Source organism: Rhinolophus sinicus, linkage group LG02 (genome assembly GCF_036562045.2).
Source record: "Rhinolophus sinicus isolate RSC01 linkage group LG02, ASM3656204v1, whole genome shotgun sequence".
Lineage (NCBI taxonomy): Eukaryota > Metazoa > Chordata > Mammalia > Chiroptera > Rhinolophidae > Rhinolophus > Rhinolophus sinicus.
Window position 1 is genome coordinate 91,728,435 of NC_133752.1, and position 17,312 is coordinate 91,745,746.

Sequence of the window (17,312 nt, forward strand, 5' to 3'; positions counted from 1 at the left end):
AATACACAGAATCCCTGTGTTAACCCTAGAAAAAGGGATCAGAAATAAGAATGCCCACATGCAGTTAGGAACAATCTGGGGAAATTGTTTTCTGGCTGTGAAAAAAAAAAGGGAATCTGTCAACATGCTCACTGCAAGTTGCTTAGATGATCAAAGTGGTGAACGTATTTAACTTTTTGTCCCTAGCTTCCCCATGGGGACCAGCACATTGTCGTGGGCAGTAAATGGGTGTGCGCCCATCAGGCGTCAGAGTGCGATGTGAGGTGTTGCCCTCAATGTTAAATAAAAAGAGAAGAAGAATGAAAACTTTTAGAAAGGGGAGGAAAGGAAAATAAAGTGACGGCGTCATGGACCTGACATGTACTATACTCAAAAGTCTCTGTGGTAGATGCACAGACATATCGAAACAAAGGTGAAAACACTTGTAGGAACAGTAACTACTGTTTTATTTCCAAAGCAGTGGGTTCCTGCATATGATTTCTAGGTAAAATAAAGGACACCCAGTGAAAGTTGAATTTCAAATAAACAGTGAATACTTTTTAGTATAAGGAAATATTGTATGAGCCACACTTACACTAAAAAAACGATTTATTGGTTATCTGAAATTCACATTTAACTGAATTTTTATTGGCTAAATGTGGTAGTGCTACCATTCTGTGTAGAACTTGGAGTTCTATAGAAATAGGAGACTAATTGGTCAAATTGCATGGAAGCTCACGCTCAGAGTCTTAGTTGGCTAAGAGATGCAATTGGGAGTCAGAGTAAGATTATAGGGATTGGGCAGCAGAGCATTTGAGCAAAATGATTCCATATCTGATTTCCGGGAAGCCGGAAATGGGGAGAGGTCAATGACAGAGAACTGTATGTCTGTGAAGTTAAGGAACTAGCCACACTGTGACTGCTGTGTCATAAGAACAGGATCCCCTCCTACTAATCATCACTCCTTGTTCCCAGATGTTGGTGGCTTTTTGAGATCAATCAAGGGCTTCTTAGTAAAAACTATAGGACTTTTTAAGTGAGCAAAACCTGAACACAATAAGAAATAAATCATTGTGGGATGCATATTGATTTAAAAAACCATGTACTTACACTTTTCAGTAAACCTAAGTTGCTCAAAATTAAGTGAAATAGTATGTTTGAAAGGAAAATTGAAACTTTTTTAGGTACTGTGTGAGGTTTATGTCTTCCCTTCACCAGTGAGGAGTAGATATTTTCTGAAGGCACAGGGGAAAGGAGGCTTATTCCAGCTTCCTCTCAAAGGTGTGAGGTGGTAGGGATTACAATATAAACCTTATACACTTCCTGTATACCTTAAAGACTGTCTGGGAAAGCCAGCGGCCTGACACTAGGGTCCTGAAATGGGAAAAGGCTACATCCCATGTTAATAAAGCCGCAGCCCCCCCCGCAGATGTCAGCCCCACTTCTGTAGACCAGGCAGATCCTGTCATCCCCTCTCGCCATATTGCATCCTTCTCATCGTTTGGGCAATATAATGAGAGCAGGAACATGCATTTGGAAAAATAACTTAGTGTATTTGTGAAATCATATTTCATTTTTATAGTCAGATGTTGGTCATTACTAAAAATAAAGTTAAATTAAGAGTTTAATATAATAAAATAAAAGTGATTTAAAGCTTCACCCAAGTTTTATACAGATACAGGACTCTTGGAATAACCTTCCTGGATACCAAGAGTAGAAAATACTTGTGTCTGGGTGGAGATATTAACCATGTCATAATCCTGGTGTAATTTTTGTGTCAATAGCACAATTTATCTCAAGGAAAACTCAGAAAATTCTACAGAGAGGGTCCCTCACCCACCTCTAGGGAAAACCACTTAAGCTATCTAATGTGGATTGGTCTGCAATTGTAATTTTCCTCTGTTTCCCGGAGGCCCCATCTACAACTCTTCTCACCCATTGCTAGACCAAAGAATATTAACGTCTTCGTAAAGTACTTGTGAATATATTTAGAGGCTCAAGGATTTGGAAAAGGAAACTTTTCTACTTCACATCTGGGTAATGGGGTACTGTGTGAGGCTTATAAGTTTTCCCTTGACCAGCAGGGAGTAGATATTTTCTGAGGGCACAGGAGGAAGGAGGCCAGCTTTTCCATAAAGGTGTGAGGTTATAGAGATTACGATATTGCACAATGTATATGTCACACCTACACGTGTGTGTACATAGGTGTTACTTCTGCACACCACTCAACTTGACCCAAGTGTCTCAGATTAAACTAAAATTTAAATTGCAAAAAATGTTACCAAGTCTCTATACCAAAAAAAAAAAAAGAAAAAAAAATCATGCTAGTGAGAAAGAATAAAAGAAACTAATTTCAAATTTATGAAAACAGTTTTTCCCAAGTAAATACTTATGTTTGCCAAGGTATATAAATACAAGAATGACATTAAAAAGGGTAACATCTCTCATTATAAGGAGAACCCATTTAGTCGAATAAAGTATATGGAACTGTAGAGTTGAATATGCTTCTTAACTTTAGCGAATTTCTTTCATGTGTTTTGAAAGTGGCCAAACGTTTTAGAATTCTCTGTGTTTCAGAATTAACTCAGATACTTTTAGATTTAAGCTAACCAAAAGTCAGAAGTAGTAATTTAGAATGTTTTGAACATGGGATTTTGAGCCCTTGTGACCAAATGTAGGTACATTTCAAACGTCACTCAGGCTGTGTATGTGTGTAGCTAAACAGCTAAAACAGCAATGTCACATCTAAACTTTTTATGTATTTCCACTCTTCCTTTAAAAAATAAAAAATCCGTCTGCTGATCACAGCATGTCCAAATCAATGGACAAATCATAAAATCCATGTCATGACCTTTGGAATCCCTGGGTCCTGTCAATGCTGACGTGCAAGTAGGTGTCCTCAATTTCAGGAAGGCTTTTGGGGGGTACTGTCTTTCAAGGTGGACTTTATAAGTCCAGTAAAAGGTGAGAAAGGTAAAAGTATACCAGAACTTACCCCCAGAACAGAAACTTATCTGATGTTGGTTAAGACAGAGGAACAGTAAAAAAGTGACCCAGATCCTCTCCGTCATGTGCAGGAAGACACTAATGACGTACTTACTGAGATGGGGTTCAAAGGAAAACATTGTAGGGTGCTATAAAAGTTAACATTGATTGAAACCGCTGGGCACATTTTGTAATGTTTCTATTGCACACTATGTGCATAACCTTTTAGTTCATCAATCTGGATAGATGAGGCAAAGGGAAAGACATTTATATACTAGGTATGTCTAAGTAAATTCCTGGAATTACCTCAGCCCATTATCACCCTCATTGGAGAGTCATACCTCACCTTTATGCCGTCAGTAGCTGAGAGTTGCGATATTGTGCAAACCATGTCAGGTTTTACACGTCATCACAGGTTTTTGACCTAATCAAATGAAAAGGAACAATTAAACAAGAGATCCTAGCTTTCGGAAGGCTGAGTCATCTAATATCCATAGTAACTTCAAAATTGAAAAATAATATGACTCCTGTCAGATGATCTTCCGTCATTTGAAAAAGTTAACAGCGGCTGTCGTGGGCACCGATTCAGCTTTCATATCACAGGGAATGGCAGTGACTTTACAGCACCGAGCTGTCTGTTTTGTCAAGGGAGTAATTTGTTCCTTAAATCTGAACGTACTGTGGTTTTTGTTAGAGAGCCAACAAGTGTGATCTGATGCTTTCCTGGGGTGAGTAGATGTTCTTTTCTTCTACTTGACCTCATCTAAACCATAGAATAATTTTCTGGTGAGCTCAACTCTCTGATATCTTCCTGAGTCCTAGCACTGAAGACACAGCTCCGCCTGAGGAGCAAAGGGAACTGGAAGAGTGCACCAGGATTGAGAACGGACCTCACCTGAAAGGGCAGCTGGTGTAGGGACAGTGGAGAGGGACTTCCGGAGGCAGGAGAACTAAGTTCTGAGTCTTGGCTCTACTGAGTCTGTGCCAAGTCCCTCAAACTCTTTAAGAGTTTATCTTTTAAATCTAAATACTAAGAGGGTTGAAGATGGTCCTTGAAATACTTTCCAGCTCTGAATCTACAGTTGATAAAATTCTGTAGTAATTGCATGTGGGTGCTTTTTATGGACTTCAAAATGAGATGATGGATCTTTTTTTCCATTTACTGCTTAATTTTTAAGTGCTATATTTTCAGATCGAAAGATTTTAAAAGGGAAAGCATGTTGAATCACAAACCTAAACCTCTCATTCTCCAGATAAGGAAACCACTGGCATATTCTCTTGGGTCTGTGTGCCCTTCCACCCTGCCTCTTATGTTAAATCCAGGACTTTATAGAAATCGCTCGAAGTCTCCTTGTATCATTTTATTAGACTCATGTCATTTGCAGATTATCGGATTCAATGTTTCCCCATTAGACTTCAGTCAGGCCTGCCCTTCAATCAGGGCATACATATCACCTTGAAATCATTTTAATTCTGCCCATTCTGGAACCTTCCCTGAGTCATTTTCCTTGTGTATGACTGCATTGTGTTGTCTGAATTTAGGATTTTCTATTCTCTCTTTCCCTCAGATACCTGTTGCAATTTTAGTGAAGCTTTTTCACATTGCCCTTATTTTCACACACAACCAAGAAAAGTAAGAAATCTGAGGCACATTGTGATAAAAGTTTTCAATGGAGTTCCTTATTATCTAAAGCGGGTCTAAGACATTGTAAGAAGGTGAAATGTTCTGTATCCTACTTACATACAGTCGATATGGGAAATAACACTATTGTATTGAAACTACAAATTTAAAATATGTTTCTCTAAAAATAGTATTCAAGATCTAGTGTAAAATTGATCAAGTGAACAGCTAGCCTGAGGGGATCTTTCCATTTTGTTAGATTTGATTACGTTGCATTCGTCACGTGCTTTCCCTTTAAATTTTACTTTGTTTACTGTGCTGAGCACTCATGACAGATCTTGATTAAGGTTCATTTTACTTGCTTTTGTTTGATTTATTTTTTATTTTATAACCTGTTTTTCCTCTCCTGTCCACCTGATGAATTTTGAATTGTTTGTCTGTACATAGCTATAGACATAGATGCTACTGGCTTAGATGCAGAAGAAAATGATATTCCAGCCAACCACCGCTCCCCTAAGCCCAGTGCAAACAGTGTAACGTCACCCCACTCCAAAGAGAAAAGAATGCCCTTCTTTAAGAAGGTAACCTTAACCTCCGAGCTCCCGTCTGTCCACCTGCTCAGCTGCGCTGCGTCACATTTCTAGTCCTGTTGACTGTCTGCGTCCTTTGAGAAGCAATAACATGCATGCTCTGTTATTCTTTGTTTCTTTTCCATGCTGCTGTAGCTAAGCAGAAGCAAAAATCGGTAAGTGTACATTGACATAAGCTGTGTTTATCCTGCCACGGCATCATTAGCATTCAATCCCACGGTGTTATTAAATGCAATCTTTTCTGCCCTAAGAAAAGAACCTATCAAACAGCTATAATTAAGTCCATGCATTTCAAACCAACTAAATTCAATGTGTGACCTGTTAAAGCAACATTACAGTACTTATCCTTTTTGATGGAATAATATCTACCACCAAGGGAATCTGTTTAACATTTTCAAGGATGTCAAACACGGACAAATGCCATAGAATGCACCTCTATTGTGCATGCTTATTCTGTCTGTCTTTGTCTCTTTCTTTTTTCCCCCCAGAAATTTAACTTATAATCAAGCATATTAAAACCATTATTAGATTCTGATTTATGATATCCAGATACATAGCTTGTACTAAAAAAAATATATATTCAATTTTTAATTTAGTCAGTATTTAAACTTCTAATCCACTAGGTGCAAAATCTACAGATGAACAAGACCAGTGGAAAACTGCAGGCTTGTTTTGGCGGTTTACTGTGAGTTTTTCCTATTGTCATATATAAATACTCTCCCGATGTTCTTGCCTCCTCCATCAGTCAGATTTCAGCATCTCACCTGTTGGAAAATGGGGAGGTGGCCGTGTGTAGATGCTTTGCCACTGGCCAACCAAGATGCTACACAGTGATGCATCCCCTGCCTGGAAACTAGAGTATTCCTAAGTTCTCTTTCCTCCAGATGAAGTCTGGTTCTTTTCATCACGTTTTGTAGCTTCAGTGAATTATTTTAAGGCTACCTCCATCAACATAATTTCCATTTCTTTCCTTCTTGTACATGCAACTCTCCACAGCCTATTATGCTGTCTTTCTAGTCATACTTCCTAATGTCACCAACTCCAACACAGCCATGGGTATATTACGGCACATAGATGTTGAGTAAAGCCTACTCTGCCCTAAAATCTCAATGTCCTGAACGCTTTTCCTCTGCACACAAGTGTTTTACTCTGTGGAGGAACTCTGAACTCATCAGTGAGGTGTCACATACTGAACTGAGAAGTATATTGTTGTTTTTTTAAAAAAACAAATTATGGTTACTTTAATAATGGAAGACCTCAGCACTTCTGGCAAAAACTAAAACACCTGGGTTTTTGTGTTAACACAGAAAAACTTGTGCGTCCATGACAGTGGGCCCGTCTCTCTGGTCCTATCTTCTTGTCACAACAAAAATTTACAGCCAAGTGACTAACAGTGCAGAAGCTTAGAAAATCAACATTGCTAAGCCTCTCTGGGCTTTACAGAGCAATAACGTGAACTAAAACCATGTTAGTCAAGATAGGTATTTTTGAAGTGTGTTTACTCTTAAATTGCAAAACTTGAAAAATGTGTATCACAATTTTTCCACTGAAAAATTTGAACAAAATAAGGTTAGCAGGAAAGGGTAGATACAAATGTTGGTGTCATTATCAAGAGGGCACAAAGTTCCAATATTCCATCAAATAAGGTAATTTCTGTAGCTACCCTATTGCTTAAGAGCTGACTGATTACCAGCATGGGTAACCCTTTGCAAGCTGGCAGTCACAGATCAAAGGAACCAAAGACCTGCCAAAGACTGGGCCACTTAATACTTAAAGACTTGAAATAAAATTTCTTGGTAGCTGTTACTAAAATACATGCAATTTATATTCCTAATTATAATGGTGGGAAAGTTATTCTCAAACTGCGTAGTTATAAAGACTTATCTTCTAAATGTTTTCAATATGTTCCCAGGTGGTAAAACTGTAATAATTTAATAAATATGCTTATGATGCCTTCGGCACTGGTATTCATTCTTCTTATGTTATTGATCTTCTGTTATGTGGTCAACTTCAGTGTAGAGTTCAAAAATAAAAACAAAAAAAACTGAGATTCAATGATAAGATTGTTTTCCATGTTCTAGGTTGCTTTTAGAGTGGTGCTTGTGTGGCATTTGTGCTGTCACTGTATTATGTCCGTCTTGTTTTTGTGTGTGTGTGTGTGTGTTTTTCTGTTTAAAACGTATTCTACCTCCATTGTGTCTTCTAAGATTAATTTTGAAGACTAGGTAATTTTTAAGCTGTAAAATTTGACAGCACTGTCACAGTAATATTTTCTCCCCTCTGATTAGATTTGCTGACTATTGGTGAAATCTCAGACGGAAGCTTTTGAATATGAAATGCTTTTTAATTCCCCTCTTAAGCAAGTTAAATCAAATCGAAGTCAGAAAGTGTGTAATGAGAAATTTTAAGCAACTGTAAAATGTTCTGAAGCATCAAGCTGATGCAAAAATTACATTTACATTTGCACATCAGTTTATCAAATTCTTAAAAGAGTTTAAAGAATATGTTTCTATTGGTCTGTGTGACCAAAACAAATTCTTCAATTCTGAAAATATATTTTCAGATGCTCCTTCATGCAGAAAGATTCATATAACAATGATTTGTTTATCTTGGTGTCTAAGGCCATATTGCTCTCTGTTATGCATTAAAAAATGTCACTTTGGAGGTCATTTTAACATATTCTGCTATCAAAATAGCCAATTTTAATATAATCAAACAAATTAGCTGTTATCTATTTTTTGGAAAAATTTTATTTTATTTGAAGCAGTTTAGCTTAAAAGTTTTGAAAGTTTTAGAAGTTGCTCCCAAATTTAGCTCCTCCCCTGCTCTTCCTAAAGATAAATAAATTATTGTGGAAAGGCATGGATTTGTTATGTAAATAGAAACACTGCCTACATGACTCTTGAGAAGCATATTCGAGATCCCCGTTGATAATGAACCTTTGGAGGCCAATGAAACAAGCTTGATTATCACACATTATCCACCTTTCCTCCAAGACACATAAACCTTGCATTTTAAGGTTTTAAGTTTCAAGATGTAGAAACCAAAAATCCAAAAACATTCATCACTAAGCTGTGAATAGTAGTGATCCCAATTACGTCATGATTACTGTTTTACTGAAATGAGCATGCATGCTTATTTAAACTCTCACAGTAAAATAGGAATTCTCAAGTATTTGGTAATAAGAGTTACAATGTTTTGAAATTAGGCTTTATCCAGGTAAGACAAACATCTGAAACGCAAAGATAAAGATCTTTCTTTTCTCCATAACCAACCGTATTAGGTCTGCAAATTTGACTCTTCAGAAAACAAATGCATCTGAAAAGCCATATTAACTTCCAGTCAAGCCTAAAGCACCTATTCTGCATGAGGCATGTTTCTGTCTGTTTTTGTTCAAAACAAACTAGTTTTTGTTCAAAAGCAGCTCCTCCTGCTTTAGGAGTTAATCTCTTAGTAGCATTTCTTGAGGAAAGCAAGAACACTGTAGACTTAAAAACTTTAGGAAGATAAACCCACCAATCTTTGTTTCGGTTTATTTAGAAAAGAGGCAAGCTAAAAAAAAAAAAAAAAAAAAAAAAAAAAAAAAAAAAAAAAAGAAGAAGAAAGGAAGAAATGTCTGGAAAGCCAGTGCCTTGTATTACAGAAATTCAGAAAGAGCTGTTTATATATAAAATATTTCAGTCCCCTAAAGTCCTCTCCTCTCTCTGCAGACAGAGCACATGCCTCCTTATGATGTGGTACCTTCCATGCGACCAGTGGTCTTGGTGGGCCCTTCTCTGAAGGGGTATGAGGTAAGTAACTACCCTCTGGAGCAACTTGACCTTCGCATGCTGAGCTGCTTTGTGACTCCACTCCCTCTCCTGCCTCTTGAATTTAGAATTTAAAGAGCTCGTAGCAGCAAAGCATGCTGTTTTTCAAGCTGTGGTATACGTTGCTTTCTGGTTTTGTTCTGTTTTCTTTTTCTTGACTGTTACTCTTAAATATTTCTGCTAGCTACGATTTACTCAGCCAGGGAAAATAGTATCAGATGGAGAGTGACTGAAGCCACTTGAGATGTAATGTATTGTCATCAAAACATGGGGATAAGTTCAGATTTTGACTTTTTCTTTGTCATTGTATCAGAACTCAGAACAGAAAAATGTGATGACCTCACATGCTACGTTTTCCTAATGGGAAGCCCAGGTTCTCAAACATTCTTAAAAGGAGTAAAGTTGTTTTGTCGTAATTAGTAATATTTTTATTGTACCTTAACGTATTGCTTGCTCAATTGCAGGTCACAGATATGATGCAAAAAGCGTTGTTTGATTTTTTAAAACACAGATTTGAAGGGCGGTGAGTATTTCTGTATCCGGGGTATTGTGGGTTTTGTCTTGAAGATGACAAAACCTGGGTGGGACCAACATGTGATCCCAAGAGAAAACTACCCTCCGAAGTCTGTGGGTTGACAGGAGATAAGTTCAATCCAGTTCAATCTGATTCCATAAATATTTGTCATATGTGCTTGGCACATCCTCAGACCTGGGTCATCCAGCTCTCTTTCCTGCACTTGCATCCGTAAGCTGAATTTGGCCAAATCCCTGCTGACTAGTCTCACCCTAAATTCATGGTTAACTGACCCTCAGTGCTGCCCAGAAGTCACATGAAATATACTTCTTCCATTCACTTTTCCACTCTTCTAAAAGACTTTCATACCAGCTCCTCTCTCCTCAAACTTCTAACATCCCCTGCTCATCCTGCTCTCACCCATGAACTTGTTTCCTATTTCATTGAGAAAATAGAGACAAACAGAACTTCTGAAAGTCCCACCGCCACACTTGTCCCCACTTGCATGTTTGTCTGTATGCTCTGTTTTTTTCTCCTATTACTGTTAGCAATGGCCAACCCACCCATTGGGTGCCAAACACCATTCCCCACCCCCACCCCGACATGGCCATAACAACCCTTTTCTCTCTCATCGATATTTCTCGTTCTAATGAAAACACCATCAGCATAGAAAAACATAATTATTTCTCCGTTGACAAAAGAATTTAACCTCATATTCCCCTCTAGCTGCCCCGTTTTTTTTTCCTTTTCTCTATAGAAAAACTCCTTGAACAAATTGTGTATACATGCTTTCCTCTCATACTCTTGAACCTACTCCGGTTACAAATCCATCACTCAACCAGAGCTAGTCGTGTCGGATCACCAGTGACCCTCACGTTGCTAAATCCAGGGTGACTCTGCAGTCCTCCTTTAAGTAACATGGTGGATCACTCCATCCTCTTTTAAATACTTTGCTTTCTGGAACCTACTTCCCTGGTTCTCCCTCTATCGTAATAGCTGCTCCTTTGTCTCCTTGGCTAGTTTTTCCTCATGAACTAGACATCTTGGAAAGCCCAGGGCTAAGTTTCTTAGTCTTCTCTCTCTCTTCTATCTACACTCCTTTGATGATTTTATTCAATGTCAGACTTAAATAGCCTTTCTTCGCTGGTCTCTCCTTTTAATTCCAGACCCATATGTCCAACTGCCTCATTCAACATCACTACTAAGATGTCTAACGGACTTTTCAAATTTAACCTCCAAGCTTACCTCCAAACCAGCTCCTTCCATAGTCTTCCATATCTCAACTGATAGTTTTTTCATCTTTTAGATTTCAAGACCTTTCAGCTCCAGGTCATTGAATCATTGAATCATCCTTGACTGTTATTTTTCTCTTACATCCCACATTCTGGATATATTTTGTCTGTGTCTTCAAAATATATCCGGAATCTAAACACTTTCTACACATCCTTTGCTTTTGGTCTGAGACATTATCATCTCCTCCCTGGGTTGTTGCAATAAGTAGCCCCCAAACTTCCATCCTTGCTTCCGCCATTGCTCCTTTCATGTCTGTTTTCAATTCAGCATCCTGAGCGACCCTGTTAAACTATGAGCTGGATCTCATCACACCTTTGGTCAGATTCACCCAGTGACATCTCGTCACTCACAGTGAAAAGCAAAGTCCTTAGTAGTGGCCTGTGAGTCCCTCTACAGCCTGACAGTCTACACCCCCACACCCCTCCTTACCTTTGACTTTATCTCTTACTACCCTCTCCCTTACTCCTTCTGCTCCTGCCACACTGACTTGTTACTCCACGAGTGTTCCCGATAGCCAGATACATACCTACCTCAGGGCCTTTGCACACACAGGTTCCTGTACTAGGAACTCTTTTCCCTCAGATAGTCTCCTTAATATATGTGCACATGTGCACACACACATGTTCTCTCTTCCTTCCCTGACTTTTCCCCCATAACTCTCTTATGTATTTTATCAGTTTTGTTGGTTGTCATTCTCCCACGCTTAGAATATAAACTCCATGCGGGCAGGGGTTTTTAAATCTGTTTTGTGAACTGTTGTGTTCTCAGTGCCTAAGAACTATGCTCAGTGTGAATAATGAATGGATGAATGTTGAATAAATGTCTGCTGTGTATTCCCCACTAGAGAAATGCAGAGATGTTGAAACTACTCATTGTGTTTGCCTAGAAGGAACTCAGGTGTAAACCATAAGTTGAAACCTCAAGCAGTAAAATATAAAGTGAATGTAAGGACAGCTCGGCCGATGTGTGTCCAGGTACAGGTAGCATAAAGGGAGGAGGGATGGACACTGACTTAGGGCTGTCAGCATCCAGGAAGGGTTTTTACATGGTACCTAAGGTTTCACCAAGTGAACTAGGAAGAGAAAGGGCATGCCCAGCAGAGGGTGTAAAGTGTGTGATGGCATCAAGTTCTTCAAGTCAAGTATAGGCAGAGAGTGACTGGTAACAAAGCTGGGCTATGTCTAGTTTGGCGTGATAAACGTCTTAGACTTAATCCTTTTCCTCTCCTCCCCTGTCCCGTCAACTTGCTTCAACAAATATGTATTGAGCATATTCTATATGCCAGGCATTGTGAGGAGCCAAAGCAGGCAAGGACCTTGGCTTCGTGGAGCTTATTTATAGTCTGTTGAGAGGCATGTTTGAATCAAATAACCAGTGAGCACCATAGTAAAGGTTAAGCCAACTTCTGAAGCCTCAAAGATATGGTAGGAGTCTAAAATGGAAACTTCAAAATTTAACTGAAGAGTAGATTATAGGGGACATGGGAATCTACAGGGCTAGCAAATATTTCTGTGTTTTTCACGAGATAAATGTGGTGTCTCTCTTCTCCACATTCCTTTCCTCCTCCCATCCTAACAATGCAAGTAGAATAGACAGTATCTGTAGGTTTCCGTGTTCTTTTAGAGTTTTGCCCTTGACCACATCTGCCTCTACAGCTATTTCTAATTTATGTTGACTTTGACAGGAGAGGCAAAGGACAAGGAGAGAAACTTTTATAGCAAGACAAATATTGTAGTTAAAAATCAAGCAAAGGGCTGAACGAGACAGAAAAAGGAAAACAGAATTCAAGGTATAAAAAGATTTTATAATCAAAGTCTCCCTAACCAAATGCTCCTCGTTAGATGGTTTTGTTTTCCATAGCTTTATGAAATATATTTTATTTGGTGCCAGGAAACACAGCTTGGTCCTTGGACCTTTGGCTTGGCCCGTGGCTGTCAGGCTCCAGCCAAGTATAAAAGGTGTGCCTCTAATTGGTCCCATTTAACTTTTGCTTTTTTATTCTTGGCTCTGTCATATATTAGAATTTGGAATTGTCTACATGAGCGTGCATACCCAGAAAATTCTGCTAGAATAGGCACTTTGCTTTCCATGACTGAGTTAACCCACTGCCCTTTCTTAAATGTCAAAGAGGGGGAAATGAGATGGAATTTCCTGACTTACCTCTTCCATTTAAGTCTGAGTACGTTTTGAATTTGGAAGATAGATTCCAGCCATAGGGTGTATTTTGGACCCATGTTCTAAAGTATGGGCCATCCAGACTGATTTCACTTAAGGAAAACATAAACAAAATAAATGAATGTTGTATCAGTCTTTTGTTTCTGGCCAAAAGTAATGTCCATATGGCTTTATTAGTGGACCTGCCTTCACTTATCTTGACTCATAGAGATGGAGTTCAACTTTCTGGGCCTCTGATCACCAATTAAAGATCCTCAAAGGAAGTAATAGCGTCCATAAGGCAGAAATAATTTCAAAAAGTCATGCAAAAATTTTAACCTTTTTTTTTTTGTTAACCCATAACAAGACATTCAGAATAACTGAATCATTAAATGCCTCTGTTTTGTGCAAGATAAGACAGCAATGGAAGGTAAAAATTCATCAAAAGCATCAGGCGTGTCTAATTCTAAATAGACATGTAATTCTAAAAGGGAAAAATGAATTACGCCTTAGTTATCTATTAAACAAACTCATTTGTTAAAAACATAAATAAAGCCCAAGAGGGAGAAATATCAAAGGAAGCATCAGTGATGAAAAGATTCTCCTAAGAATTTTTTTCTGTTCTTATACCTAGTTAAGTTCATTTGCTAAATCCCTGGAGAGTTGTCAGAAGCATGATACTACTTGTTAAAATAGTGTTTTAAGTGTGTCAGGTCAAAGACAAGATGATAAATCACTGTCATTTCTGTTGTGTGCGATAGAGTAGCCATTTAAATCGGATTCACCCTAACCATGTCATGTAAACAAAGCAATTTCCCAATTCACCTTGTCGGGCAATGACAGGTAAATTTACAAGGAAGTTGGGGAAAGCTATCATTAGGAATGAATTCGGCTGTCCTCCCCAGTGTTTTGAAAACGTCAGTTCTTACTTAGCATTGAAGTACCTAGATTCCTTATGGGGTTGCTGTAGGGATCTGTACATGTTGCGTCTTGGATAACGGCATCTTACTGGAAATCAATAATCCTGGGAAACATTATGTCACTTTATTTTGTGGGAAAGTTACTTAGATGTGAGACAACTTCTTCTAAACTGGTGGTTATCTAACTTGGTTTCATATTAGAATCACCTACAGCACTTTAAAAGCAAAAAAAAAAAACAAAAAACAAACAAACAAGGGCTTATGTCCCACCCATGACTAATTGAAGCTCAATCTCTAGGGTGGGACCTAATGTAACTTTAAAATTATAAGGCAATATTCATGTGCCAGGAGGATTGAGAACCACTCCTCTAAACTGAATTGTCCGCAGAATTTTGACTTTAGGATTTTACAGGTCTGGGGTTTTTTGTTTTGTTTTTTTGACAGAACCTCGAGTAATGACAGTTCCCAAAGCATAACTTAAGGAGTTAGAATAGGATAGTGGCCCATCTACACACAGTACAAAGCAGATCAGTGGAACCCCAGCTGGGCAAAACCATATACAGAATGGACAAAGCATGTGGGACAAAGAAGAAACCCGTCCCTCTGCAGAATTGGTTCCCCCAGGCTGATGGGTAGATGCTCCTGAGAAGGTTTTCTCTGTCTTGTCACCACTGTATCCCCAGGATGGTGCCCATCACAGGGCAACCTGCCTCCCAGTGAGTGTCCAGGACTCGTTAGAGACACAGACCCAGTTTCTGGTCACAAGCGGTGTTGGGTCCCATTCAACTGTACTAGTATAATACCAGCCTTGCAGGTACTCACTCTTCCCTCTGCCTAGAACACCCTGCCCACAATACCCATATGGCTTGGTGGTTGCCAGGGGTGAGGTAGGAGGAGGGATTGACCACAGACAGGACAGCACAAGGGAATTTGGGAGGTAAGGAGCTATTCTGCATTACGAACGTGATGGTGGATACAGAACTCTATGAATGGTCCCAACTCATGGAACTAACTGTATACCATAAAGGATCAAATTTATCTATCTATCTATCTATCTATCTATCTATCTATCTATCTATCTATATAGATGTATATAGATATGTGTATATATATATATATATATATATATATATATATATATAATTTTTTTTGCAAAAGACAGTAATCCCTTTTCACACTTTACTGAATGCACTGCTCTCCAGATGATAGCCAATTTTAATTGTATTATCTTGTTTCCCGGTATTATATTATGTCATATTATATTATAAGACTTGGTCTTATAGTAAAATAAGACTGGGTCTTATATTAATTTTTGCTACAAAAGACGCATTAGAGCTGGTTGTCTGGCTAGGTCTTATTTTCCGGGAAACAAGGTAGCTGTATCTTTTGGTATTTACTTCTTATCTCTAAATAATATGCTTAATTTGCTACTTGAGTTTTGAGTGTTGGGTGTTATATCTATTGACTTCCTACCATAAAGAATATGTAGCTCTCTTATGCATATTCCTTCCTCCTCTCTCTCTCACACACGCAGACCTGCATATACATCTCATCTTCCAACCTCCCTATAGTTAAGTCATGGTTTTGGCTGGCTCCGTTTTTAGTATGTGTTATAATCATGTAAATAACATTTAAATGGGCCATGTCCTACACTAGAATTAGTTTCGTGTGTGTGTGTTTTCTTTGTGGTTACTATGAGATACCTCATTTTATTGTTTACACTTGCTTTATAGATATACCAACGGTACCAAAAAAAGTATACGCATTTTAAGAGATGTTAACACTTTGGTCAACGTTGCTCAAGCAGTAGTTCACTCTAATCAAAAGTGTCTGGATGCTGATGGCAACCACTTTGAGCACCTCTTGTAATTGCAGAAGTCAAACGTGACTTGTATTCATCTTTTGTTATCAGTATATATTAATACAGTTTTTCCCTTTCTTAAGATGTGTATACATGTTTTTGGCACCCTCTGTATTTGGCACTAAGTCAGACCCAGATTCTCCCCTGCTTTTCCAAATCTCCTCAAAATAGATTCAGATGTACCTGATCGTCTCTCAGCTTTGTTTTTCTGAGCCTCTGTCTGGGAGCATTCTGGCCTGCCCCCGTCTGGATGGTTTCTCTCTGGGCTGGGTGCACATTTGTCCTTCTGGGACATCCCTTGTTATTTCCCTTGGGATTGTGGTCACCTGCCTTTTGGGTTGAAGCCCTTTTTTCCTAGATCCCTTGATCTCTTTCAAGGTTTACAGTATCATTTCAGTCAACAACATCCTCCAATCGTTCTCCCTAGAAAGAGAACATAAAACTCTATGAGACCCTGAGTCTAAAACTGTCTTTAACCAACCCTCCCACTTAATTCGTAGTTGAAATGGTAGTGGAATTCTGATTGGCATAATTTGCCCTCAGAATTCTTAAGGCTTTTTGTTCCATTATCTTCTGGCTTCCATTGTTACTGTTGAGAAGACAAAACATTTCACTTACTGGCCTTTTGTATGGAACCTGCCTTTTCCTCTGGAAACTTTTAGATTTTTCTTTGTCCCCAGTGTCATGAAATTTATAAGAATATGTCTTGAAGTGGAACTTTCAGCCTTTGTGCCGGACACTTTCAATTTGGTAAATCAGACTCTTAATTCCAGAATTATCTTTTTTAGTTGCCTGTCCTCTGTTTTCTTTTCTCTCTCTCTCTCTCTCTCTCTCTCTCTCTCTCTCTCCCCCCCCCCCCGCCCCCACCTTGTTATTTGGAAGTTGAACCTTCTGGGTGATTCTCTAATTTCGTACCTCTCTTCCTCTCTTATCTGATTTCCCAACTCTTTGTCATTTCTGTTTTACTCTGCAGATGTCCTTAACTTTATCTTCTAGTCCTTCTTTTGAATTTTCGATTCTACTGTTAACGTAATTTCCAAAAACTCTTCATTGTTCTGAGTTTTTAAATAGAAATTTATTCTAGTTTCCTAGATATACACTCATCTCTTAGCTTTCAACTTTGAATGTTATTAGCAGTTGATTTTTCCATTTGTTTTGGTCTCTCAGGTGAGAGATTGTCTTAAGATGAACACTGCTGTGCTCATAGTTAAGAATAGGGCATGAAATAATCAGTTAGAAATCCTGGGCTCATATGTGAAGATTGTGAACTTTGTGCTTCCCTGTAGGACAACCTTACGGGACAATCTTCATAGAAAACCACCACTGTCATTATCTTTGGATCTTTTCTCTTTGGCGGTCAAGTTCCCCATTTAGAATCCTTTCTTTTCCAAATAGTATGTATTCTCTGTCCCTGCTCTGCCGAGGGTCCCCTGCACAGAAGCCCTCTGTTTTATTGCCTGTGCAAACTAAACCAGAGGCCTTATAGCTCACAGGGAAAGGGCGATCACGTGGAGGCTTTATGTAGCAGAGGGGAGATGGAGGGCTCTAACTGTGAAACACTTTTCACCAAACCTCCTGTTTCTCAT

General features: G+C 38.7%; 1 protein-coding gene across 9 annotated transcripts in view; it reads left to right on the plus strand.

Moving 5' to 3' along the window:
- The window catches only part of CACNB2 (calcium voltage-gated channel auxiliary subunit beta 2), a 327,268-nt gene that overhangs the window by 289,020 nt on the left and 20,936 nt on the right, over positions 1-17,312 (plus strand). For 6 of the 9 annotated variants that reach the window (XM_019752070.2, XM_019752072.2, XM_019752076.2 and 3 more), the window contains 3 exons: positions 5,033-5,166; positions 8,886-8,966; positions 9,449-9,507. In XM_019752070.2, the coding sequence (XP_019607629.1) occupies positions 5,033-5,166; positions 8,886-8,966; positions 9,449-9,507 (274 nt within the window). Of the gene's footprint in view, positions 1-5,032; positions 5,167-5,310; positions 5,331-5,798; positions 5,861-8,885; positions 8,967-9,448; positions 9,508-17,312 lie in introns of all 9 variants that reach the window. The other 3 variants (XM_019752073.2, XM_019752077.2, XM_074324835.1) reach the window with 2 other exon arrangements.